Genomic DNA, 25,950 nt, shown 5'->3' on the forward strand with positions numbered 1-25,950 from the left:
CATTAAAAAACACATTTACACTGTACAAGGGTTCCATAACTTGAACCCAAGGGCCATTGAGAAAAACTCAAGGGATTTCAAGTTGGAACCATGATTGGGCTCTTGAACCCTTGCTCAAGCCAAGAGGAATACAAATTTGTAAACACACTTCAAACCTACACTAAAAGACATTACAAACACCTCCTGAGCAATAAAATAACATACACTAAGCTACCATGAAAGAACAGTAGCAAGGTCAATCCATTTGGTATGGACTTCTACTACAAAAATGACAAAATTACAAGGTAAAATCTAGAAATTGTCTTCAAAATCTATTCAAACTTGCTCACAAATGTTCCAACTTGTGTACAATCATTCTCAAGCATTTTATATGCCATTTTGGTTATAACCAACTCTTCATCGATTGCCTAACCACCGATTTTCTCAAAAATGCAAAGTTCCTCAAAAAGTTGCAAAAAGTTGTCAAGCAACAATGACAACTTTTGCTCAAATGTGCATTTGTGCATTCTATGTCTTTCTACTCAAACTAAACCTCCTAGAATGACTCCCTAACATTAAAATGAAATGCCTAAATGCCTAATGAGGCTTTACAAGACGTTTTACATCATAATGCAAATTTGTGCCATTTTGGGCTTACAAGGGCTCATAGGCCAAATTTGAGAAAACAAACAACCTAGGTGACAATCATCCTTCAAATGACTATCAAACACACATGTGGACCTCTAAGTAGTCCATTATTTAAACACTAATCCACTATTATAGACTATCACACCAAAATTGTGAAAATGCATTAAAAACTAGGTGCTCCTGCACCACTCAATACATAACACACACTAGAGGCATGTCATACATATACTAAGGTGAAGCAATGCATGTAACTATATATCTCCTAAATATTAGTTCAATTTACTTGTATTGTCAACTTTAGAATTGTTATTCGAGACACATTCCAAGGACCAATTTACCTCCTTTAGGTAGTTTTGATAATTGTTGATAAAGATTTTCTTCAAATCAATATATTCAACCTATATGGAAGCCTGATGTTGAGTATTAGCTTTTACTTCTACATACTATTGTAGTTCAAGGACCTTGAAAATACCAAAATGGAGCAAAATGAACATAAGATTTGAACCAACAATTTGTTTCCTTGCTAGTTGGGCACAAGCAAGATGGTATGCTTCCCGCACATCTTGAATGATGAAATATTATCACTTTGGCCTCTATTGTTGTGTGTCAAAAATTGAAGTACATGCAGCAGAACCAACAACACCAATGTGTGTTACTTTTGTTTAAGCCTTGAATAGGATTCTTTGGGTACAAATTTTGAGACAAAATTGAAGTTAGATATCCTATAGGCATTCATTGCTTATGTTAATGATGAAATAACACCATTTTATTTGTCTAAAAAAATGTATACAATGTAAGTTACAACAAAAATGTAGAATCTACATACAATAATTACTACAAGCATGTGCTCATTGAAGTGTGCCCTACAATTCTCTCAAACTTCGTGTATTTGGTCTTCTAGTACTTTAGAGTAAAATTGGAATAAGCCAAGGAACATGTTGTTTAAAGTTCCAATTAGAGATATTTTTTTCCACCCTTGAGATGAAATAAGACCACAACACAAAAGAAGTTAACTCAAAGAAAATGAAAAGCAAATTGGAATTTTCTAACAAGGGATATGGGTTTAATGGCTTGGTTAGATTTTTTCTCCACCCTACAAGGCAACAAAAATTGCCTCCAAAGCATAAAGGATGTCCAAAAATTTGAACATAAATAGAAGGTCAATCCCTAACCATCTTTATTATTAAAGCCACACAAGATGAGTAAAGTGATTGTCTAAAGCAATGAATCTTCTATCATTGAATCGTGAACCTTAAAGCTAAACAAGAGTATCCCAACATCAAATGGCTTCCCTCACAATTATCTCTTCTTATGCAAGAGTGAGGAAGGAGCAATCAGAAAAGTCTCCATATATAATTGCTTGTCAGTTCAAAGGGAGAGAGAGCTTTTAAAATCCCTCATGAAAATTTATGGGCCAAGAAATATCTACAACCCACTATGGCAAACACAAAGAAAAGGAACAAGAATCTTTTGCTGATAGATCTAAATATATCAAAACCCCTAGATTTCAAACCAATAATGGTGAAACAGGAAGCAATATCACTGAAGGGAGTTCCCACAACCCTAATGAATGTGGGGACCAAAACAAAAAGTCATTATATCTTGACATATGTTTTCTAAAGTTTATTTTGATGAGCATCACATGTTTGGAGAGGCTGTCCCATTGAATATCTTCCAAAACGTCAATGATTTTGTCCGAAATGTATCTCCCTCAAATGAAACTTGTCTGCAATGGTTAAATAATGTAAAGGAGTATGTTTTTTATCCTCAAGGCAAGAGCCTTGGTAATAATTTAGTAGTATGCACTAAAGAAAATGATAAGCCTCGAATTATTAATAATTACTAGGCCAAATGCCTTGGGAAGGAATTTGATATTGCACTTACTGATAAATCCTTGAAGAGATTTCTTTGTTGAGGAGCTTCCAAACAAACCTTGTGTGGATCAGAGCCAAAAGTAAGCTAAAGAGTCTTCTAGAATTCACAAGGATAACCATCCAAACCAGGGGCCTTATTATTGCCTATCAACACAAGGGCTTGAGAAAGCTCATCCCAGCAGGAAAAAATCACAAGCCCTCTTTTGAGAAGATGGAAGTTTTTGATGCAGAACCTTAAGGCAAATCTAGGAAGGAGCTTCATGCCCAGGAGTGATGACCTGAACAGTAAAAAAACAATCTATAATGATCAACAAAGGCCTGAACAATTTGGATACTGCTTCTGACCAAGATTTCCTGTCAACTATAAGTTTGAAAAGTTTCTCCAACAATGTCACTAAGCAACTTTATAAGAGAAAATAGTCACACAGCGCAATGGAAATTGACTATTTAAGTAATTTTTTCAACTAAAAAGCTTTAATTAGTAAACATGAGCGTACAAAATATAGATCAGTACACTAGCAGTTATAATCCAACCATGCTAAGACAGATGTCGAGCATGAATGAATGATTCTGGGTCTAAATTACCAGGAATTCAAACTAGTAAACTTCTTCACACTTGAGCTTATTTACTGCAAATCTTATTTACAAAAGCCATGCTCAATTAACAAATACGCCCACACATAGAGTGACACGCAGTTGCATATATTTTTGCACATCAGCTATTATCAGGAATCAAAATTATTGAGCCGCTTGTCTTCCTAGCCTCGAGGTCAGCATGAGCCTTTGCAGCTTCTGACAGTGGGTATGTCTTAGTCACACGTACTTTTAGAACACCGGAGGCAACATTGGCAAATAATTCTCCTGCTCTTTCCAGGAGCTCTTCCCGAGTTGCAGTGTAATGCATCATTGAAGGCCGAGTCAAAAACAAAGATTTTTGGGCAAGGGCTGACAAAGGAACAGGATCAATGACACCTGATGACTGGCCAAAGCTCACCATGTAACCTCTGGAAGCCAAGCACTCTAAAGACCCCTGACATATAGAAATCAACATTGTAAAACATGGTACTTCTCAAAACAAAAACAAATTGCAGCATCTGTATACCTGGAATGTGTCCTTGCCCACTGAATCATAAACAACCTGCACACCCTGTCCCTTTGTAATTTCTTTGACACGATCTACAAAATTTTCCTGGGTGTAGATGATGGCATGATGGCATCCATCTTCAATTGCCTGTGAAGCCTTCTCTTTGGTAGATACTGTGCCAATGACAGTTGCACCAAGGGCATTAGCCCATTGACATAACAAGGATCCTACCCCTCCAGCAGCAGCATGAACAAGAATTGTATGCCCAGGTTCCACCTATACTCATCATGTTCCATAATGGATATTCAATGAATAGGTATTTCAGAAGTACAAAAATAATGTAAAATTGAAGTACCCAGTTAACCTTTCCTTCTGATCTCATAAACAGTATGATAGTGAATTTAGAATAAATTTGCACTTGGTAATTATATCATATACCTTAAAGCAACGCCGAACAAGATACTGAGCAGTCATACCCTTCAGCAAAATTGCAGCACCCAAGATAGGATCAATGTTAGATGGCACTGACACAACGACACTTGCAGAAAGAATCTGTTCTTCAGAGTACGAACCCATAGGATTCCTTGCATAGCCAACTAAATCGCCCAACTGTCTTCCTGTCAATCCTGGTCCTACAGCAGTTACCACTCCCACTGCTTCCATTCCTGTTAAATAACAGAAAGCCTGAAGGTAATAATGGAACTCGCTATGAACATGCCCTAGACCAAAATACTAAACATGTCTACCAAAAAAACCTCAAAATATTTTACACATTATCAGTGACATTTAATATAAGTATTCAAATGTTCATCAGTGAGATGATGGATTTGACATTTAGAAAACCTTGAAATACGAAACATGCACAGATACAGATTGTGAGCAAGTAACTTCAAAATGTTTAAGTTCATCCTTAACTAAGCAATAGAGAACGCTAGCTAGGATTATAGACAAAAATGACAAAAGCAAACTTGAAAATGGTTCAAAATTTTCTTGCATAAATATTGATACTTGATAAAGGCAGCGTGTATTGAAGTAGAAAAGTGGGTTATGACGTAATCAAACAGCAGGAGATCTGTCGTCATGTTGTGACCTTTTCACACATTGCCCCATTGCAAACGGGGACCCCCTCTTTCTTGCTTTCTCCGTTGGTTAGTTTAGGGTTTTGGCAGCATAGTGGGCAATTTTGAGTTCCCGTGCCCGAGTCTCGGATTTTTTATCATGCCTTTGAAACATTACCTTAAAGAATGATCTAAAGTATAAACATTGATTTAAGGAAGAAAAACTATTCACACTTGTTTTTCACCTTAATGTTACAAAACATGCATAGAGTTTAAAATACTTAGCAACTATATATGACAGACCTGGGGAAGAACCCTTTGCTTCACCCAATGTTTTGATTGATATTGCCATGGCACTTTCCATTGTGAGATTGAGCTGGGATATTTATATTGTTCCAATCCCATCCCATGGCCCCCTCACACTGGCCTCTAGGTTGTGGATTCCATGGTTGCACAGGTCCTGCAGCTTCACTGAAATTGAAGCTTTTAGATACACTGAAGATTTTAGTGAAACTGGTGGTTATTCTGTACTACCTCTTTGCAGCCTCTATGCACTGAGGATGTGTTTTATTGCCTCCATATGGCTAAGCACGTTCTAATAGTAACAGCGTAAAATGGCTAGGCCTTCCTACTGTTTATTGAGATAGTTAATTATAGTTCTCTAATTGTCTTTGTACAATTGTGTACCAAAGCAGTCCAAAAGAAAATGGCAAACAATGCCTACCTGGAAAATAAATAGGGAAAGAAATATTATCATATTTGTAATATGTATAGTTGCATCCAGGATGGATAATGAATAGGACGCCTAAACACACATTTACTGAACTATACTGGGAGAAATCCTGGGCAACCATTATTTCAAGATTAATAAAAAAAAAAGATTTGGAATGTGAAAAATAACTTAACTCAGACATCAAATGGATAAAGTTAAATACTATCTGCTTCAACATGTGTTGCACAAGTTCTAAGTTTCTATGAATAATGTGTATGCCTTTTCAATACATTTTTCCAAATTAGCCAAAGGCATTCAAGGGATGGCCTTTTCACAAGACAGTCCATAGCCTTTTATTAACTTATTGCACTGTTCACATTGAGACAAACTTGGCATTCACTGAATGTTACTAACATATACTTTCTGTTAATTACAAAGAAACTTACTAGTGATTATAATTGAAAGGCTCGCATGTCCAGGTTTGGCCTCAATTGTGTATTCCATGCAAGTTATACTGATGTAAAGCATCATTAAACATGTAATCTAAAACTAATCAGAACATATGAATGAAATTAGATATTTCAGTAATGAGCAGAATTTTCAATACTTACCAAGTGTGAAAGGTAGCTCAGTTTTGTACACGCCTTTCCGGTAGTATACATCAATAAAATTCACACCAATAGCTTTATGTTTAACACGTATTTCACCCTCACCAGGTTCTCCGACTTCCACATCCTCCCACTTAAGTACCTGCAAATACGTGTCATTGCAATAGCTAAGAACTTATGTATGATATGGACATAAACTATGAATGCCAATCATCTTGCTGTAAGATTGCATGTGTAAATAAACTTACACTTCTTAAACAAACAAATCGTTTTTATTCAATGATGCAAGCATTTGCCTCTCTATCTAATAAGCCTCAAATGCAAAAGCTGAAAAAGGGATTGTTGAATGTTTTTAAAATTCATAGACCAAAATGTAACATTTTCCTAACTTAGCAGGTTTTCTACAATATCCCTCTCAACTCAACCATTATCTGGTAAAGATACAATTGGAAACTCTTCCCTATAGATCAAATCGTACATCAAAATAATAATATTTCTTCTCAATGAAAAAAACAATAGACTGTCCAATAGGTCAAATAAAGTTAGCAAACCATCAAAACAAATTTTGATAAAATTACAAACTAAAATTGTCTGACCACTACAGTCAATGTTCAAAGTATCATAGGTTTCCAAGACAATGTCAACCGTAGAGATCAAAAAATCTTTACAGGATCAAGATCATTAATCCTATAGGATGGAATGGATCAAATGAGAATGTCAACAATCCACACAAGTAGAGAGGAAGCTGGAAATTAAAAAAATTTAAAGATTATCAGGATATTTGATATTCAATATTAATGAAGGAGAGAAAGTCTCCTTGAATAAGAGTTACAAACGATCTATCCGATAAGGTTAAGATCGACAACCAAGAAAAGAAGAAGACAACTAAGAGAATAAAGAATATTCCTAAAGTCTATCCTAACAACTTAATTGACCATTATAACTAAATATTACAAATATTATTTTGGTACCCTCCCTTAATGGTCAATCTGTCAACTACACCAAGCCAAACCCAAAAACTAGAAACAAAGTTTTAAAACTCGGACTCGCCACATACTCGGCAAACCAAAAATTTGGACTCGAACTCGGACTTGTAAAAGACTCGCGAAAGACTCGGCAAGGACTTGGCAAAAAAAAAACCATAGTTTTACAAAAAAACATAAAGAAATTAATGCATTTAGAGAACATAAGAGCCATAATTGAAACATTATACATGTCATATGATCTACAAACGCGCAATATTTGAAATTTCATCATTCATACTCACAGTTTCAAACTTTCAACTCTAAAATGTATAATACCAAGATTTCTTCAATGCTAATTATGTTGTTATATGGAGCCTAATCAGACTCAAAGGTTAAATTTTCCCTACTTCCATCAGCGCAGTTTCCCCCTATATTTTTCAACAGGGGTTTGGGGGCAGCACCCCCAAGTTGGGGTCAAGGGGCATCACCCCTTGCGCGCTCCTGCAAGGCCAAAAATACTTTTATTATTTTATAAAGGCGTCGGGTGTTATTTTTCTTTTATTTTTCACTCCCTCAGTTATGCCAAATGAAGGCCAAAAAATATTTTTTAAAATCACTTTTAAAGCTTGCATGACATTTTTTCTATGTCACGCGAGTCCATCTGAAAGACTCGCGAGTCCGTGCAAAAAACTCGCGCGAGTCTTTCAGATGGACTCGCCTCGCGAGTCCTTGGCGAGTTGACTCGTGGCTCCCATGGACTCGTGAGTCCGTGGCGAGTCCACAAGTCTTCAAACTATGACTAGAAATGATCTGCTAGTCAAAAAGCATAGAAGGTTGACTCCTCAGAATGTTCTACGACATGAGCCTCTAGTGGAGAACCTCTATAATTGGATTGCTAATCACCCAACCTCTTTTTGTAGAACTTCTTCATGTGACCAAGATGACCATCCCTCCTATAATTCTAAGTCACAAAAAGCAAGAAATTCACTGCTATTGAAAACAACACTGAAATGTTTAGGAAAAAATCTGCAAAACACAAACAGAAAACAAACCCCACAATTTTAATAAAAAACTTTAAAAGTCAGCAAAAAATCTGCAAAACAATTTTACATGAAACCGCAGGCAGCCCAAAATTTTAAAAAAAAAAATTAAAAATTGATACCAAACACCACTATTTTCTGGAAAAAATAGATCAAAACCCTAGTCATCCAAAGAACACCATGACTTCTAGAAAAAATATTCAAAACCCTTACCGTCGTAGTACCCATGATTTTTGTACCAAAAAGTCACCAAAAAAAGTCTGTAAACTCGGCTAAAAACCCTAGTTGTATAAAAATCATCAACAACATCAGAAAATCACCACCAAACCCTAGGCAATGGAAAGAAACCACAATTTTGAAAAAAAATTGTGCAAAATATGCAGAAAATCATAAAAGTCTCATCGAACAGTCTGAAGGTTGCCAAAAAACCTATCGTGCCCAGGAAGAGTCATTGTGTGCCAAACCAAGGAAAAATGGCACCCCAAAACACTAAAATACACCAAAAACTTAAATGGTTAGATGCATGCACAATTTCTACAAAAAATAGAGAGAAAACCCTTCAAAACTAGCACAATATCCTCCATAAACCCTTGCAGTGTCCAAATACAAAGAAAAACATAATTTGTTGCAACAAACAGTGCCTCGATTTTCCACAAAAAGTCCAATGATTTTTATTCAAAAAATTACTAGAAAAGGGTCATGTGAATCTACAAAGCAAAAACCATCAATTTTTTTTTTGTTAAAAAACCCTCAATTTTATTCAAAAAATCAATCCAGAACTTCTGAAAACCCTTAAGAAATTTTCAGGTATAAATACCCACAAACTTTGTTGAAAAAATTTGCCAAAAAATTGCCCACAAATTTATAAAAAAATTCATCTAAACTTCAAAACGGATACCACGAATTTATTGAAAAATCCGCCAAAACTTCAAAAAAGAAATCTGAGATTTTTCCTTCCTTGGTAGATCCATATGGCACCATAAAATTCGAACGAGCCCTTTTGATAAATTCTTTGTTACCAATCTTAAGATTCCTTCAAAACTCGAGCTTTCTTCCAAAGCTCTAATACCATATTACAAAAAGTAATGACAATGAATGATTATCAAGATATTCTATATTCAATAATAACAAAGGAGAGGAAGTCTCCTTAAAAACGAATTACAAATGATCTATCTGATAAGTATAAGATCGACAACTAAGAAAAGCAAAAGACAACGAAGAGAATAAAGAATATTCCTAAAGTCTATCCTAACAACTTAATTGACCAATATAACTAAATACTACAATATTATTTTAACAGGAATGTGGATGAGGAGGGGACTGACCATCTAAGTTGAAGAACAAAGGGCCCACCAAATCTAGTTAGAGAAAATGAGGATGGAAGCACCCAAAATTTCAGGGTATGGCATGAAGAACATAGACCTCAAATTATATAGAAAAGATTATGATAGATCATGTATCTGAGATTCTGAAGTAAAAGAACAACTGAAACATATTACCAAACGGTGAAAAGAATGCAACATACAATTCACTACAAATTCATTTAAATGTCAAAAGGACCTATCATTGTAGATATTAAATAAAATCCAATCGCTAAATTAAAATAAAACACAATGTTACATGAAAGATTAAAGTTTATTTTAAGAAGAAAGAACATAGAGAATCAGAAAACAACAAACAAGGCTTAGGTAGCTAATGCTTGGTCTTCAGTTCCATGCAACCTAAAGAGTGCCATCATTGTCATGGCACTAGACATCCTCACTATCAGAGTCTGCTATATCAGGCTCGTCAATTATGCTTAAAGGTACCCATCTCCAAGGAAAATTAAAGGTACCCATCAATTATTGATCGCCAATCCATGCCAATCAATACTAAGGGTTTTCCAATGTTGAAGACATATGGCACGCTATGCACTACGCTAACTCCTCTACCTTGCTAGACGAAAGTTTGTTGCTCTTAATAGAACTAATGAAGCTTTATATGGACCGATTTTCTAAGCTCCAAATAGAAAACATTGTTTTTTATTTTTTTATTCATGCCAAATCAGGATTAAAGTGCAATTTTGCAGATAAAAACTGAATTTAATCATGATTTTGCAGATTAAATCATATTTTTTTGCCTTTTCTGGAGCCTTGTCATACGTGCTCTAGTATGAAGAAAAAATCGGTAATCTGATTCAGATCACTAAGTGCAGATTATTCACCAGTAATTGGGATTCTTTGCAGAGATTTTCTAAATTGCTCTCTACGTAACAATTTAGATCAAGAAAAGAGGCAGCAACATGCCACCGCGTATAGATATGTGCAAGAGAATAATGTTTATCAGGGGTCCACACTTGTATAAGTAGGCCTAAAATAACATGTATAAGGCCCTAAGTATAAGGTGTAGACCTTATAATATAAATATGCATATGGTTATAAAATTATTCAATAATTAATAAAAATTAGTACACGAAAGAATTATCTTTATGTTAATTAATTAATTAAATAAATAATTGCTGTCTTATGAAAAAATTTAATAAACTCCTGAATGGTTGTAACTTACCTTTTTCACCCTATATTTTAAGGAATCCCAATTGTGGAATAATATGTGGAGAGAATTAAATATGTAAATACCTGGATATTTACTTGACACAAAAGCGGTTTGTTTGAGGCCACTAGGAAGAAAAAGGTCCAAAGAGGAAACAACTGTGATACCCTAGGTTTTTGTTTCTGTAATTACCCTAGGTTTTTGTTTCTGTAATTGTAAATTTTGTCATTAGTGATGCTTGTGGGGTTTTACCTTTTTCCCACCATAACTTGTGTTTCTCTGTTTTTCAATTTATTTCATGACACATATTTTCTGCACAATATATTTTGCATATATCATCACGCATAAAAATCTAAGGTTTCTAGCTTGGTATCAGAGCCTCCTTTAGTTTGTGATAATCATTTTTTGCAAGCTCATGAAAACCCTCCAATGGCCGCTTCCTCTTACCTCATTAGCCACAAGATTTTGGGGTTCCCAGATGAACTTTCTTCTATGGTTTGATGCATTTTGGATTGCTCAATAGTATAATTAATGGTGTTGTAATCTCATTATCTTTTAAATTGCATTCTTCTGCACTAATGCACATTCAAGTTTCGGGGTATATTTAAAAGTGGTTACCTGGAACTGTGAGTATGGAGTGAAACAAAAACTCTAGAGGATTGTTGATTGTAATAAAACGTTTATTTTGCTTGTCTGTGTGTGATTGTGAAAATGTTGCACAGTACTTGGACTAAATTTGGACTCTTGAAAAATATTTATCAAACTGTCATCATCATTGTCATCGAGGGGTTTGCGATTGAAAATTGAAATCCAAAGATGCAACCATACAATTGTTAAAAGTTCAAACCATTAGACCAATCTATTCATCCCTCAACTTTGTGAGACTCAAACAGAAAACATAAGATCCCTAGAGTTGTTATTGTAAGCAGCTTTCGACCCCTTACCATATTAAACAGTACTGCAAATCATTCAAGAGCAAGGCATTAATAAAAAAATTGTGCTATGTTTTCCTAATTCTAGATCTAGTTTAAGTTGTCACAAAAGATGCAGTAGCCTGTCATGATTCTCTCTTCGAGCAATTTTTTTCAAAGTTGTTGTTATGCTTTAACATGTGCCCACTTCTATTGGAGGCTTAGTTAAACAGTCTCCAATAAAAGTCTGAGCCACTATCGATGATAACCATTTGTCATTTCTAGAAAAATTTCTTTCTATTTTAACTCTACATTTTGGCAGCAGCATTTTCAACTAATAAACACCATACTTTGAATGAAGCTAAAGCCCATCCCTTGTTGTGGTTAAAATTGTGAGCAATTATGCTTCATTCCTTGAAGTTTCCCTCATGGTATATGTTTTGTTGCCTATACACATGGCAAGAAGTACAGGTGAAGTGAAGTGGTCTGTGACATTTGATTCTTGTGTCAAGTGGTAACCAGCTTGTCATTAATCAAAGCTGCCTCTATATGTCACACATAGCATGATCAACATTTCTAATAATCATTACACAGCATAATTTTACAGGAGGAGATACATTATAAACAAAGACAATAGAGAAAGGTCTCATTAGTTCAATCAATATAGATTTTCCCTCTTTCATTTTAGAAATAAGCTCATATATCTGGACATGTAAGCGGCAGATTCATTCCCTTGAAGCTGGAGTTCATATTTACTGTCCCATCAATATCTTTGGCAAGAAATTTGAGCCATTTCAGGCTACTCTGATTTATTGGGACTATTTTGACTGAGACCCTTAATATATACCTACTTATTATATGTGGACATAGCACCATCATACATATCCTTGAAAATTCATTGGAGAAATAGTTCTGTCAGAAAGAGGCATGAATTTTTTAATAACATGAAGAACACAAATCACATAGTGCATGGCTCAAGGTGACACATACATTTTGAATACAATACAAACTAGATAAACTATTAATTTATTTGATATACTCTAAGATCTATAGTGTTGAGTTAGGCAAGTTGGTAGTTGGGCCATGATCTACTTCTAATGAGGAAAGTTTTAAGTTTGAATCTTAACTACTACAAGCTTTATTGTATATGTTTAATGCAATGCTTGTTTTGATAAAAGACATAAAACCTACATGGGAGAGTAGCTTATTTTTCCTTTTGGTAAAACCATAAGAGATGTTATGATCAATTTAATGTACTCCCTTGAAAAATGCAACTCACAACATACATTGTGATGATTATTAAAATATTTTCATATTAAGGTTTCTATCTCCATTAGCTTCCTTTTAGTTGTAAAGAAATGATGAAATCTAAATAATTCTCAAATTTCAGATAAGTATGTTATTGACAATACAACATTTGCTTGAGATCTGCTGTCTAAGTAAACAAATCTTTCGTAGTGCCTATGGTATCATTTCTTAACGTTCTTCTCAAGTTCCATTAAACTAGTGTTAACTTAGTTACTTTGCTAGATCACAATTATTTTTAAGGTGCTTGCCACACAAATTTACTACCATTTTGGAGTTCTTCAAATATGACCAATTAAAATTAGTCAAATATATATGCTAGTTCCTTTGAGCTTCAAGGAATGATGCAACAAGTATTTGACAAGTAGTGTTAACCATTTATTGCACCCAGTGAATAAGGGAAATTTCTGAATTCTTCATATCTATGCCTATGGTTTATCCATCGATGCCTATGTCATATCCCATCCTTGATCGTTATATATATATAATGAAACAATTATTGTTATTATTTAATTATCAAGAAATGATTATTTGAAATTTATTTATTTATATTATCATTTAATTAATAATTATGACTGATAATATTCCCAATAATTGTATAAGCCTCAACCAAGGTAACCCATGTGAATCTATCGCAAGCATCATATCCAAATATCTTCAATATCATTGGCATAGAGGGGAATAATACGAGACATTGATTGTGTGAAAGATATCGATTTGAGATAAACTTATAATGGACAACCATGCAAGTCATCGAGGGAGTATGGAGACATCGATACTCCAAGAACATAATCAAATGTCATTCCTTACCAAATTGACAACATTCTGAATACCAAATCTGCAACTAGTCATCAGCTATGATGATGTTTGATATCGAGTGGACAACAATTAACAATATTGTCAATTATATAAAAAGATTATGACATAATGTTATAATCAGCGAGTGTGGGAACACACGGACGTATTTAGTATTCCCCATCATGAAGAAGTGTTGATACTGTTGTCATTTTATGACACCCTTGGTCCATGAGTGAGAACCGATCAAAGATATGTTCCATGGACCAGCGCTACCTAGTTGATCAAGGGAAAGCAGAAGAATCATGAAGTGTGAAGTGTTGCCTTGTCTGGAGGAGGTTCCTCCCTTGGCCTTTTCTTCCTTCCCGGAACTCCGAAACACCGAGGTTTCCCTTTGCCTTCTCTTGTTCTCCTTCTCCGGAACTCTGAGGTTCCGAAGTTCCTTCTCTTTGCCTTCTCTCGCTTTCCCTTCCCCGGAACTCCAGAACCCTGAGGTTCCGAAGTTTCTTCCCTTTGCTGCCTCTCCTTTCTTTTCCTGGAACTTCGGACCCCCGAGTTTCCGAAGTTCCTCCCCTTCTTTCCCTTCCTCTTCTTCTCTCCGGAACTCCAGAACCCCGAGGTTCTGAAGTTCCTTTCTTTCCTCTTCCCTTCCCTCGAACTCCAGAACCTCGAGGTTCCAAAGTCCCTTTGCACAGTTTTGCCTTTTCCTTTTCTTTCCTTCTCAATTCCCCAAAACTTTGGAACCCCGACATTCCGGAGTTCCTTTCCCTTGCCTTCTCCGGAACTCCGGAACCCTGAGGTTCTGAAGTTCCCTCCTAGCCTTTCTTCCTTCCTTTCTCCGGAACTCCGAAACCCCGAGGTTCTGAAGTTCTTTGCCTTGCTTCCCTTTCTTATTTCCCGGAACTCCGGAATCCCGGGGTTCTGAAGTTCCTTCCCTCCTTGCCTTTTCTCTCTAGTTCCCCCAGAACTTCGAAACCCTGAGGTTCCGAAGTTCCTTCCTTAGCCCTTTTTTTTTAGTTAACCGGAACCCCAGAACCCCAAGGTTCTGAAGTTTTTTCCTTGTCTTCCCCACTTCGGGAACCCAGGTCTCCGAAGTCTTCCAAACTCCTTCTAGTTGGCGACACTTCCGAATGGCATGATCGACACTCAAGGCTTTAAATGCTCCGACAGTTTTCATGACTTATGCACTTTCTTTTGTGAAGCCATAGGGGTGCATTTAATGTTTTTAGCAAGATTTCCATCAAGGAAGGTACGGGGCCATGGTTGTTATGGTGACTTATGTCATCTCTGCATACTCTAACTTTGGAAGGTCAGTCAATCCACTCTTCTCAAAATAGCCTTTTGTGCATATGGCTAGGTTGCTTGCATATACTAGTTAAGTGCATGCACTTCCCTGCACTCCCAAACTGACATACAGGGGTCATGATCACTCTTGTAACCATTTTCTATATAAATGTTGTTAAGCCTCATTGTAAAGGGTTCTCTCCCTGCTAGCTTGAGCTTTCCTATGCTCTTTCTCTTCTCTTGAAGACTTGTAACTATTTTTGCATTTCTGCAACTGTAAGTTTGGCCTTTGGCCTTTGAATGAATTGAAATTACATTCTTGCCTTCCTTCAACTTATGCATGTTGTGTATGTTTCCTTACCTTCATCATAAGTGTATGTTTTGTGGCTCTTCTCTCCATATATGTTGTGTTAACTTGCTTTTTTGAGTGTCACTTGTGAGTATCCTTCTCCCCTCTTGACACTTAGCAAATTCTAACCTCCATACATGCGTTTGGGTCACTCATACAACTGAAGTTTGTGCATCTCTTGGGTATTTCAGTTGATTCCTTGTGCCATTTCGGGTGGGGAGAGAAACAATCTCTTGTCTTGGGGCATCACCTCCTTTCATTTTAAGCATTTCTCTCTTCCCTTTTCCTCTGTAAGCTGTTAGGGTAGTTTAGAAGTAAGTTTTGAGGTGTTGAGTTGGTTCAATACCTGCACTTGGATTGAGAAGGAAGCCGACCTTCACCAGAGATTCAACCACTTGCACAAGGTCCCACACTTTGGGGTTGTTTCCATGTTTCACAAGGTTGCTGAGTTGATAGCTCAGCAAGGGTGCGAACTTTTGTGATAACAATTTTTGGCACACCCGGTGGGACTTCATTCGATTTACATGCTAAGGACTCAATGCTAATTCTTAGCGTTGCAGCCTTTAGAGGCAATCACCTTTCAAGCACTTGGTGACTCTGCTCAAGGTCCAGTTCTTGTTCATGCGAAGTTCATAACTCAGGGACCCCGGAACCCCCAGGTTCCCAAGTCATCGCAACTCTCACAACTCCGAAAGTCCGGAACCCCTAGGTTTCGAAGTTCGCTACTTTGGAGGTCCGGAACCCCCAGATTCCGAAGTGCTTAACCTTGGAACCTCAAAACCCCAAGGTTTTGAAGTCTCTACTCAACAGGTCCACCGCTTGCTCATGACTTGTTGCAGCTCCGGATTTCATGCCCCAAATTCATACAAGGGCGTCTTCTAGATGTAGTTTCCAATTCGAAGAACTCTCATCTTCAGGCTCTAGAAGGCGAAGAGGTAGACCTTCATTATCACCAGTTAGGGAGGTCAGGGTTGTGTTGTGATTTTTTCACACATCGCCCCATTGCAAATGGGGACCCCTGTTTTTTGCTTTTTAGGGTTTGTTTTTTTTAGGTCTTTTAGGGTTTTGTCAGTTGGCTTTTGCATTTTTGAGTGCTGTCGAGGAGATCAATAGGATAGCAGGTCCTGTTGGAGTGAAGTCCTGATCCTGAAATTTGGCTAAGTCTGGAATGTCCTGATCCTGAAATTTGACTAAGTCTAGAAACTGAAAAACCTCAAAAAACTAGATTTTGCAATATAACTCCTGGAGGTCTGAAACCACTCTCAAACATCCTGAAAGTATATATGGAATATAACTTAAAGTATAAGTGTTCTTATACTTAAATGTTATATTCCATAAAAATTATCCTGATAGAGAGTTCAAAGAGTCAAATTTCGCTCATGTCCTTCACTGAGGATCTAGAGCGAATTTCGCTCCTATCCCTCTCCAAGGGACCAAGGCGAAGCGCTCCTGTCCCTCACCAAGGGTCTAGGGCGAAAAGGCTTATTTGAGTCATTCCTGACCTTGTTTGGTCAAATTGGAAAATCAAAGGCATGGTGGAGGACGAAATGAACGTGATAGAGCATCCAAACTTGATCAAAGACAATGAAATGATGGAGTTTTTGTCTACAAAGGTAAAAGCGCTCCTGTCCCTCACCAAGGGACCAGAGCGATTTTCTTTATATGCACAATTTTAGACCTTTCTTAGACTTGAACTCTTATTCATGGCGTGTAACAAGATGATATCTTCCTTAGCCAAGACATTTCATGGTGAAAAGTGAAGCGTTTTGGCCTAGAAGACAAAATTCGCTCCTGTCCCTCACTGAAGGACCGAAGCTTGAATTTCAAATTTGCACTCTTCTTGCAGGATCAAGACAATTTTATGATTTGAAGAGACCAAGGAAAACATGATTTATCCATTGAATATAATTTGGAAGGCTAACAAAGGACGGATAAGCTTGGATTTGCAAAATCGCTCTTGTCCCTCTCCAAGGGACCAGGGCGAAAAACCTAATATCCAGTCCTTCTCACCAAGTTTGGACAAATCTAAGCCAAGGCGCGAATTTGAAATGATGTTTAAAATGCCTTGAGGTTGATATGATCAAGAATTTGCGCAATAGATGCAAAAGGCGCTCCTGTCCCTCACTGAAGGACTAGGGCGAAAATCTCTAGAACATCAATTTTGCCTTGCAAAAAACGAGTTGAACATGCACTGAAGGGACAAAAGGGATCATTGCTAGCCCCACAACGTGAATTGGCAATTAAAAAATGAAGGATTGAGGACAAAAGTGAAAAGGCACTCCTGTCCCTCTCCAAGGGATCAGAGCGAAGTTATTGGCATTTACTATTTTCTACTTGGACGTTAATATCCTCCAAATCGCATGAAATGCCAAAATCATCAACTTCAAAATATTTGAAAAAATTAATTAAATTGGCATTTAATAAATTAATTTTGGGCCTCAAAAAATTGAATTTCTATTATAAAGGCATTTAAAATTAATTTTTGTGAAATAAAAAATTAAAAGTTGAGCGCACAAGGCATTATTTTGTCTTTATTTTATCAAGTCGGCCTCTTCTTTTTTCAATTTTATTTATTTCGGAGCCTATTTTATCAAGTCGGCCTATGGGAAAATGAAATGGTGAGCGCTCTATATATTTGGGGCATGTTTTCATTATTCAAATCATTCACTCATTGTTTCAAGTGCGATTTGGAAGGGCAAAGAAGAAGTGCGAAAGCTGGCCTATTTGGAGCGAATTTTCCTCAAGTGTTGAAGACTTAAGGTGGTGGAGTTGATGCTTGTGAAGACTAGAGAAGGCGCATTTTGCTAAAGGGGGTCTTGATCTACATTTTGCCTAGCAAATTCACCTTATTTTTGCATCATTTTTTAGAATTAATTCTCAAGTGGAGGTATGGCGAGATCATCCTAGTCCCAATGTTGAAATTTTGAATTTTGAACTTCAAGTTTTGAAAATTGCGTAGTTAATTAGGAAATGATAACTCAAGATTTATCATGAAGTTTCCTAATTAAAATCTTGAATCTTCCTTTTAAAGTTTAATTTTTAGATTTCAAGATATATTACTAATTTTGAAATGTTGTGTAGGTATCAAGATGGCGACTCCAAAGCCCAGAGGATCTACAAGTCGGCAGGTTCTCATCAAGGACGATCAAGCAAGGACAAGGGCGACCTCCTCCAACCTAGCATCGACAAGGACGGCCTTCTTTGGACTAACGTCATCAAGGGCGACTTCTCCAATCCAGAATTCCAAGGCGAGGTACATCAATCATCCTGCACATCAAGGACACAAGAAGTTAGAACAAGGGTTCGTTGAAGAAGCAGATAGTTCCAGATGAATTAATTAAAGCTAGCTTCTCAACAACATCAAGTTGAATATTTACCAAGTTACAAGTGTCATCACTTCTCCAGTCAGTGTGGTCCACCTGAGCATTTGCAGATTCAATGTACCTAACTCATGGAAGGTGGCACAAACTCTGATGTACCTACCCTAGCTATCCATTGGTGGAATTTTCTAGAGAGGACATGTGTCCAAGCAATACAATTTTATCATTGATCAAGCATTAAATGTTATGTAATGATTGTAACAAACCCTAATTAGGGTTTTCACTGTTGAATCTTGGCCATTGATCTTGAATTGATCTAAGCCATCGAATTGTATTGAGGGCACTATATAAGCCCTGGCATTTCATTTTGTAAAGGCAATAGTTAGAATATAGTTGGAAGCAGTTAGAAGACAGATAGAGAGTAGTTAGAAGGTGATTAGCTAGTTGATAGAATAGCAATTAGAGTAAAGTAGAGAGAGAAGGCAAAGATTGTTGCCAAGATGTTGTTGTAAAAGACTTGTAACTTCATTGAAGAAATGGTGAAATTTATGGGTCAATTCAACAATTTGCATGGTCTCTATACTTCTCGTATTTGATTTCATGTTATTAGATGAGTGGAAGAAATGTGCTTGATTGATGATGGAATTCGTATATCCATACTACTAGCAGTTTGTTGATTGCAGACTTGCCTTGTGTAGTCAACTAGAATCATTCAGCTTAAGCTTAACTTCAATTGTCGCTTCTTCATGGATATGCATCAACCTGATGGTGTCTATGCCTGCAGTGATGATTTGAACATCATAAAGCTTTCCTTCGAAGATCGCACTAACCTTGTGGAGATGTTCCTGTGATGTCAAAACAAGACTTAGTTAGAATTCCATCAAAGATCATTCATTGCTCTTACATTCTTAGTGTTAGGATTAGATCCTTTCCTCGCCCTCATCTTTTTTCCTTTTTTTTTTTTTTTTTTTTTTCTAAGCTAGTAAGAGTCTGTGTTCCAGCAATATTCAAAGCAAATCAGAAGTTCAGGCATCAAGTGTAAGTCCCCTTGTGATTCCAGCAAATCACATCATACCACAGAGAGCTTTTCCACAAGTAGAGATCCTACATACAAGAACCTTGGAGTCATCCTGATTGATCCTTTTTCGCGATATCTTCAACAATCAAAGGCTTTATTCAAGAGAGGATAAGGTACCCTTGGGTATTTTATTCTGTGCTTGATAGTGTATAAAATACACGTCAACAGGTTGTAAACACTCCTTCTCCCAAGTCTCATTCTACCCCTCCATTTACAAGACCATTACTATCAAGGGCTCCCACCACTCATATCAATAGACCATTGTTTCACATGGCAAGAAATCAGGTTTTTGTTACCTTCAATGGGGGGAGTCCCCTTATTTTGACTCAATAGAATGATATACCAATGGCTGCGTTAAAGAGTATATCATACTTCATTGGTGAAATAGATACTACTCCCATTGAGCACATTCAAGACATTGCGAACATCTGCTCCGTCCATAATATCACTCATGATGATGTTGTTGTCAGACTCTTAGCCACATCTTTGAAAGGTAATGCTTTGCAGTGGTATAGAGGGTTGTCATCTAGCTCCATCCACAATTGGGATGAATTGGGGGAGAGGTTGCGCAACCATTTCGAAGACAAAAGTGATCACCTATCACTTGTGGAGCAGTTGACTACGATCAAGAGGGCACCTCATGAGTTCATGAGAGATTTCAATTTCAAATTCCATAAGACGTCATCGTCTTATGGAATTTTCTCAACATCATCATTATTGTTCCATTGAATTTTCTCAACATCATCGTCTGGTCTCCAACTGCATCCACGATCACTTTCATGGCTTTTCCATTGTTCTTGTTCCATTAAATTTTCTCAACATCATCGTCTGGTTCAAGCATCGTTGGACTACTCGCGACTCGGCTCGACTCGCCAAGCCCCTGGGGAAAAAACTCGGGAAAAACTCGGCAAACTTAAAAACACACTTAAATTTGATTAAAAATGCATTTTTTTTGCAAAATTTAATGAGAAGATGCATCCAATGAGTCAATAAATGATAACACCAAAGAAATAAGTTGATTCTAGATATATTTAAATGCAAAGTGTCTACAAAATCGCATCCTCATGAGGAATGTTGATGGCTGGAAGCCTGAAAGCAATATAGTAAATAGTTTTTGTAAAACCAAAAGTAAATACATCATTACAAATTACAATTACAACTTCCTCTTCCCAGCTCTAGCAAAAACTTGGGGAGAGGTAGAACTAGAGGGTCTAGTCATATAAGTCTGTTGTGGGCGTGATTGTGCCTCCTCGCTCGATATGGCTAACTCATCCTCCATCCTGGATGAAGCTATGTCTCCACCTGCTTCTAGCACTAGCAATGAATCCTCTTCCTCCTTGTTGAAACTTAGTAGCTTCGGTAAGATAAATGATTGAATGAGAGACTTCATTTATCTTTCATTCAATCATATACCTTATCGATATAACTAAAATCTAAATGTAGACCTCATGATTAAATAAATGAACTTGTTATAATCATCTTATATGCATAATCGATCATACTATAATTGTAATAAGATCAAACCAAAATTATGATAACTATCATAGATATCATATGGTAGTATCGATTGATGCTATCATATGATAACTATAACAGTTATCATCTTAATCTCAATTTATACCGATCGATGATTATCTTATTTATCGGATGATTATATTCCTGACGTGGCCCGGTTACTAATCGGTCAAACATACTAACTAACGTGCCCCGATAGCAATCGGTTTAATATATTGAATGTGACGTGACCGATAGTTATAGGTACATCGCTTAAGTGAAGCGGTGCATATGCATCAATCAAGTCATGTCTTGATCAGGCATGTCAAAAGACATGACCGGTCAAGGCATGCCTTGATCAGTGGGCATTGCCTATATGTACATGTCAATGAAAAGTTGTAGATGCAAAGAAGATATTAATGTTATCTTCAGCAACCTGTGACATAAGACTCCTCAATGTCATCCAACGTGAAACCAAATCCACCCCCCTCCTCCATAGCCTGCCTCTCCAAATCAGTGATGTCAATGTCGGAAAACAATGGAGGCTGCTCCTGTGATGTCCAATCACTATAAGGATCTATATCATCCAAGTCAATTGGACCACCTTCTAGTTCCTCTACCTTCCTTACGCGCAATCGAAGATTATATTGCATGTAGACAAGGTCATTGAGTCGTTTATGCGCTAACTTGCTCCTCTTCTTCATGTGGATTGCTTCAAACAAGCTCCAATTGCACTCACAATTGGATGAACTGCAAGGCTGACATAAGACTCTGAGGGCAAATTTTTTGAGATGGGGGGTGTTTCCACCCCAATTTTGCCACCAAGCATCTGCAAAATAAATAAAATGGAAAAGTTAGAAAGCAAAGAGAAAAGAGAAAATATAATTTATCAATCATTTTAGATCCCAAAAACCAAATGGCAAATGTTATACCTGGGGTTTGAGTGGTTCTTCCTCTCCTAGCCAGCTCTGAAGAGAATAGCTTACCCCTTCCTCCCTCATAATTTTGGAGCTCACTCACAATGAGGTCTCTCTCCTCAACATCGTGTACCATCCTCTCAATGCATGTACTGAGGCCCTCCATGACTTCTCCATTCAGATCTGAGTAAGAACCCCTGAACCTAAAACGAGGTTTGAGGAAGTACCCTGTTGCATAAATGGGTTGGTGGAGCTGATTGTTCCACCTCCTATCAACAATTTCCCAAATGGGATCAAATTTGAGACTATCCCCCTTGTAGTAATTTTTGATAGACTCCTTGGCCCTATCCATGGCCTCATAAAGATATCCCATTGGGGTTTTATCCCCATCCACCAAGCAAAGAACTCGAACCAAGGGCTTTGACACCTACAATTGAAAAATACAAATTACAAAAAGATTAAATAATGAAGTTACAAACTAGTAATGAGAGACTTGAATCAAGAATAACTAAAATTTAAAAATTAAAGTTTTGAAGTAACAACCTTCACAATCTCTGCAGCACTTTGTGCAAATTGGTTGTCGAGGACTATGCTTGCGACAGCCTCTCCTTCAGGCTTCTTTGAATAAGGTGAGTTAAGCCATTCTCCACTTACAAACATTTGTTTCAAAGAAGTCAATGCAGCAAGAAGGCTTTGCAACGTCAAGAAAATCATTGCAAACCTTGTGACACCAGCTTTCAGGCTTCTTTGAATAAGGTGAGTTAAGCCATTCTCCACTTACAAACATTTGTTTCAAAGAAGTCAATGCAGCAAGAAGGCTTTGCAACGTCAAGAAAATCATTGCAAACCTTGTGACACCAGCTCTCACCAAATATATTTGGTGATCCTCCTTGCATCTTCCACAACTGGAGTCACCCACTCAAGTTTTCCTTTGTCCTCCAAAAGAAGGTCAAGGACATGTGTTGCACAAGGTGTCCAAAAAAGAGTGGGGTGCCTCTCTTGGAGGATTCCTCCTGCAAAAGAAGAATTTATTCTTAAGAAATGTGCAACTAAGTAAAACAAAGCCACAACAACCCCTCTCTTGGAGGATTCCTCCTGCAAAAGAAGAATTTATTCTTAAGAAATGTGCAACTAAGTAAAACAAAGCCACAACAAATGAAAATATTGCTAATGCCTAAACGTGATAATTTAAAAGGATTCAACCTGCTGACACATACGCTGCTGCATTATCTGTGATGATTTGCACCACATTCTCTACCCCCACCTCCATGACGACATGCTCCAACATTCCAGCCAATGTTTTTGCATTTTTCACCTTGCTGGAGGCATCAACAGATTTCAAAAACACTACATTTTCCTTGCAAGCAACCAAAAAATTGATGATGGTGCTCCACCCATCACAAAGAATGGTGCAGCCATAATTAGCCCATTCAATTTTTCTATCCTCCATCACTTCTCTTGCCCTAGCAACTGCATTGGTGAGCAACCTGTAAGTGCAAAGTGAAATTAGGTCTTAGTACACAATTTTGATTTAATAAACAAGAAATCTAAAAAATAATTAAAAATGAAATCAAGTAGACCATGTAGAAATTTACTAACCTCCCACTCAAATCCTTGCAAGAAGGGGCCTTGTACCCATTTCCTGAAACTGTCCTAGCAATCACCAAATTCAGCCAATAAGGATTGTCCGCCACATTGAATGCAATGTTGTTGAAGTACCAAAAATCAGCTACTGCAATGTCGGTTTTCTCATGTACCTCCTTATTCCATCCAATGGCCTCTAATGATGGTTGTGCTCCAGGTGTGTTCCTGGGCACAAAATAATCACCTATGGACCCTGATCGTGATGATGGAAGTGGAACAGTGCCAGGTATTCTACTAGAGGAAGCAGAAGCAAAGAGCAAGGTGGTGGTGGGTTTGCGGATATGTGGGCCACACCGAGAGCCCACTTTGCCCTCAAGTGCTTCTTGTTCTTCTTCAAGGTCAACAGAAACACCTTGAGATTCAGCTATGGTTGATCTCATGGCTAGCTTTGCCCTCTCCCTTTGCAATTTCTTCTCTTCCCCAGCTACAAGTAGGGCATTCATTTGTCTTTTTATTTCTTCATTGGTCTCAGGGCATGCTCTAGCATCATGCGTGTCTATTCCTGCAAGGTGGTATTTGAGGCGGTTGATGCCTCCATGAAGTATTTTCTCACACTTTATGCATATAACTAACCCAGGATCGGGTCCCTCATAGGCATACCTCCATGCCCCATCTCTAGCACCTCTAGGACGGGTGCCTATATATCCAGATGGGCATGGATCTAGTGGCCATTGCTCTCTTGCCATGATTAATGCTTACTTAACCTACACATACAAAGTGAAAAAAAAATTAACATTTTAGTTAAACAATTTAGCAAACTATCTACATTAGTTTAAATAAATTTAGACATCATTCAAAGTTTTGTTTTTTTAAAGTAGGGTTTTTTGTTTTTTTTTGAAAACTAGATTTTTCAAAAAATTGTGAAAATTCAACAAAACTTGTCAAATCTAGTGTTAAATCTTGTGCAAATAACTTAAAAAAGGATTTAGACTACCTAGGAATCATTTCTAATCCATCTAAATGCAAAAAAAATAAACAAATTGTTTTAAAAAAGCATAGAAAAAAAATTTTTAAAATAACCTGGGAATCTGATTTTCCCTTCAAATCTCCTTCAAATCCACTTGGAATCACTCAAAAATCACTCCAAATCACCTTGCAAGTCACTCCAAGTCAACTTCCCTCTTCTCAGCCCAAAACCCAATCAAAAACAAAAAATGACTATACTTTCTACCGTTTTCGGCTATGAGGAAACAGATGGGCGAGTTTTTAACTCGGACTCGCCTAGTTTTTGCCAAAAACTCGGGGAACTTTTGGGCGAGTAGAAGTTGAATTTACTCGCCTAGCCCAAAAACTCTGCAAGTTTTTGCTACTCGTCGAGTTTTCGGCAAGTAGTCCAACTCTGGGTTCAAGTATGTTTCCCTTTATAAATGAATCTAGTTCATTTTCCTTCAAGGTAAGCATAATCCTAAACTTCCATGATACAAACTTTGATGCTCCTTCAAGACGATCTTCGAATCTGACTCCACTTGCCATTCTAAAGAAAGAAATGTGATTTTTCTTAAGAGCAAAATGATAGGTAATCTACTTATCTCAAATCTAATCGGATCTTCCTTGACCTTGCTCTGATACCATGTTGATGTAGATTAGATTTCTTAGTAGATAGAATAGAGGTATCTTTTAATTTTATGTTTCACAAATGATGCTCTTACTAACCTATGAATCTTGCAGGTTGCTGCAAGTGTAAGGAGGAATACACAGTAAATTAATTTACCAAGTATGATTATTGCTGAGTGAGAAGAATAGATCGATCTTCAAAGGCATATACTTATTGATTGTTGTACTACCTTCATCGATCTGTTTGTGAATTATATATATCTAAATGGGGAAGCACATCAATGGAGAGACATGTCTCCACTAAGGAGGAATACACAGTAAATTAATTTACCAAGTATGATTATTGCTGAGTGAGAAGAATAGATCGATCTTCAAAGGCATATACTTATTGATTGTTGTACTACCTTCATCGATCTGTTTGTGAATTATATATATCTAAATGGGGAAGCACATCGATGGATAGACATGTCTCCACACATGTGGAGACATGTCTCTCCACCGATATGTCTGTTCATTTAATATTACAAATACCATACCGATTCATAATTGGTAGTTTCATAATGCATTAACACAAACCGTTTCAGTTATCAAACCGATTCACAATTGATAGTTAACTATTCATTTAACACAACCGATTCACAATCGGTATGTTAAAATGAAGAATATTCATTTAATTGATATACATTATCGATTAAGGTAAATCGATACACATTATCGATTTATGGTAAATCGAAGAAGATAGTCGATACACTCTATCGTCAGGGTATGGATCATGCATGATCACAGATTTTACACTTGGAAG

At 37.0% G+C, this 25,950-nt stretch overlaps 2 protein-coding genes across 2 annotated transcripts in view; both read right to left on the bottom strand.

Moving 5' to 3' along the window:
• Window positions 1-2,953: 2,953 nt before the first annotated feature.
• LOC131058971 (uncharacterized) overlaps window positions 2,954-25,950 on the bottom strand; it is a 51,133-nt gene continuing 28,136 nt past the window's right edge. Inside the window, exons 2-5 of the mRNA XM_057992478.2 lie at window positions 5,967-6,105; window positions 4,024-4,250; window positions 3,604-3,861; window positions 2,954-3,531 (exon numbers count right to left, since the gene is read on the bottom strand). Of these exons, the coding sequence (XP_057848461.2) occupies window positions 3,217-3,531; window positions 3,604-3,861; window positions 4,024-4,250; window positions 5,967-6,105 (939 nt within the window). The 3' untranslated portion in view covers window positions 2,954-3,216. The remainder of the gene's footprint in view (window positions 3,532-3,603; window positions 3,862-4,023; window positions 4,251-5,966; window positions 6,106-25,950) is intronic.
• LOC131058955 (uncharacterized) lies at window positions 20,476-24,294 on the bottom strand. The gene is made up of 5 exons (XM_057992475.2): window positions 23,550-24,294; window positions 23,154-23,437; window positions 22,494-22,963; window positions 21,966-22,377; window positions 20,476-21,862 (listed from the first exon to the last, which is right to left on the bottom strand). Exons 1-3 carry the CDS (start codon window positions 24,278-24,280, stop codon window positions 22,815-22,817), a joined length of 1,164 nt encoding a protein of 387 aa, XP_057848458.2. The 5' UTR covers window positions 24,281-24,294; the 3' UTR covers window positions 20,476-21,862; window positions 21,966-22,377; window positions 22,494-22,814.

This window comes from Cryptomeria japonica, chromosome 9, assembly GCF_030272615.1.
Source record: "Cryptomeria japonica chromosome 9, Sugi_1.0, whole genome shotgun sequence".
NCBI classification, from domain to species: Eukaryota; Viridiplantae; Streptophyta; class Pinopsida; order Cupressales; family Cupressaceae; genus Cryptomeria; species Cryptomeria japonica.

Bases quoted from the DNA above. Each gene is read 5' to 3' on its own strand.
- LOC131058955 (XM_057992475.2), bottom strand. From the start codon at position 24,280: ATGGCAAGAGAGCAATGGCCACTAGATCCATGCCCATCTGGATATATA. The intron at 23,438-23,549 runs GTTAGTAAATTT...TTGCACTTACAG, and splicing joins TGCAAGGATTTGAGTGGGAG to GTTGCTCACCAATGCAGTTG. The intron at 22,964-23,153 runs GTTGAATCCTTT...CTTCTTTTGCAG, and splicing joins AGCAGCGTATGTGTCAGCAG to GAGGAATCCTCCAAGAGAGG.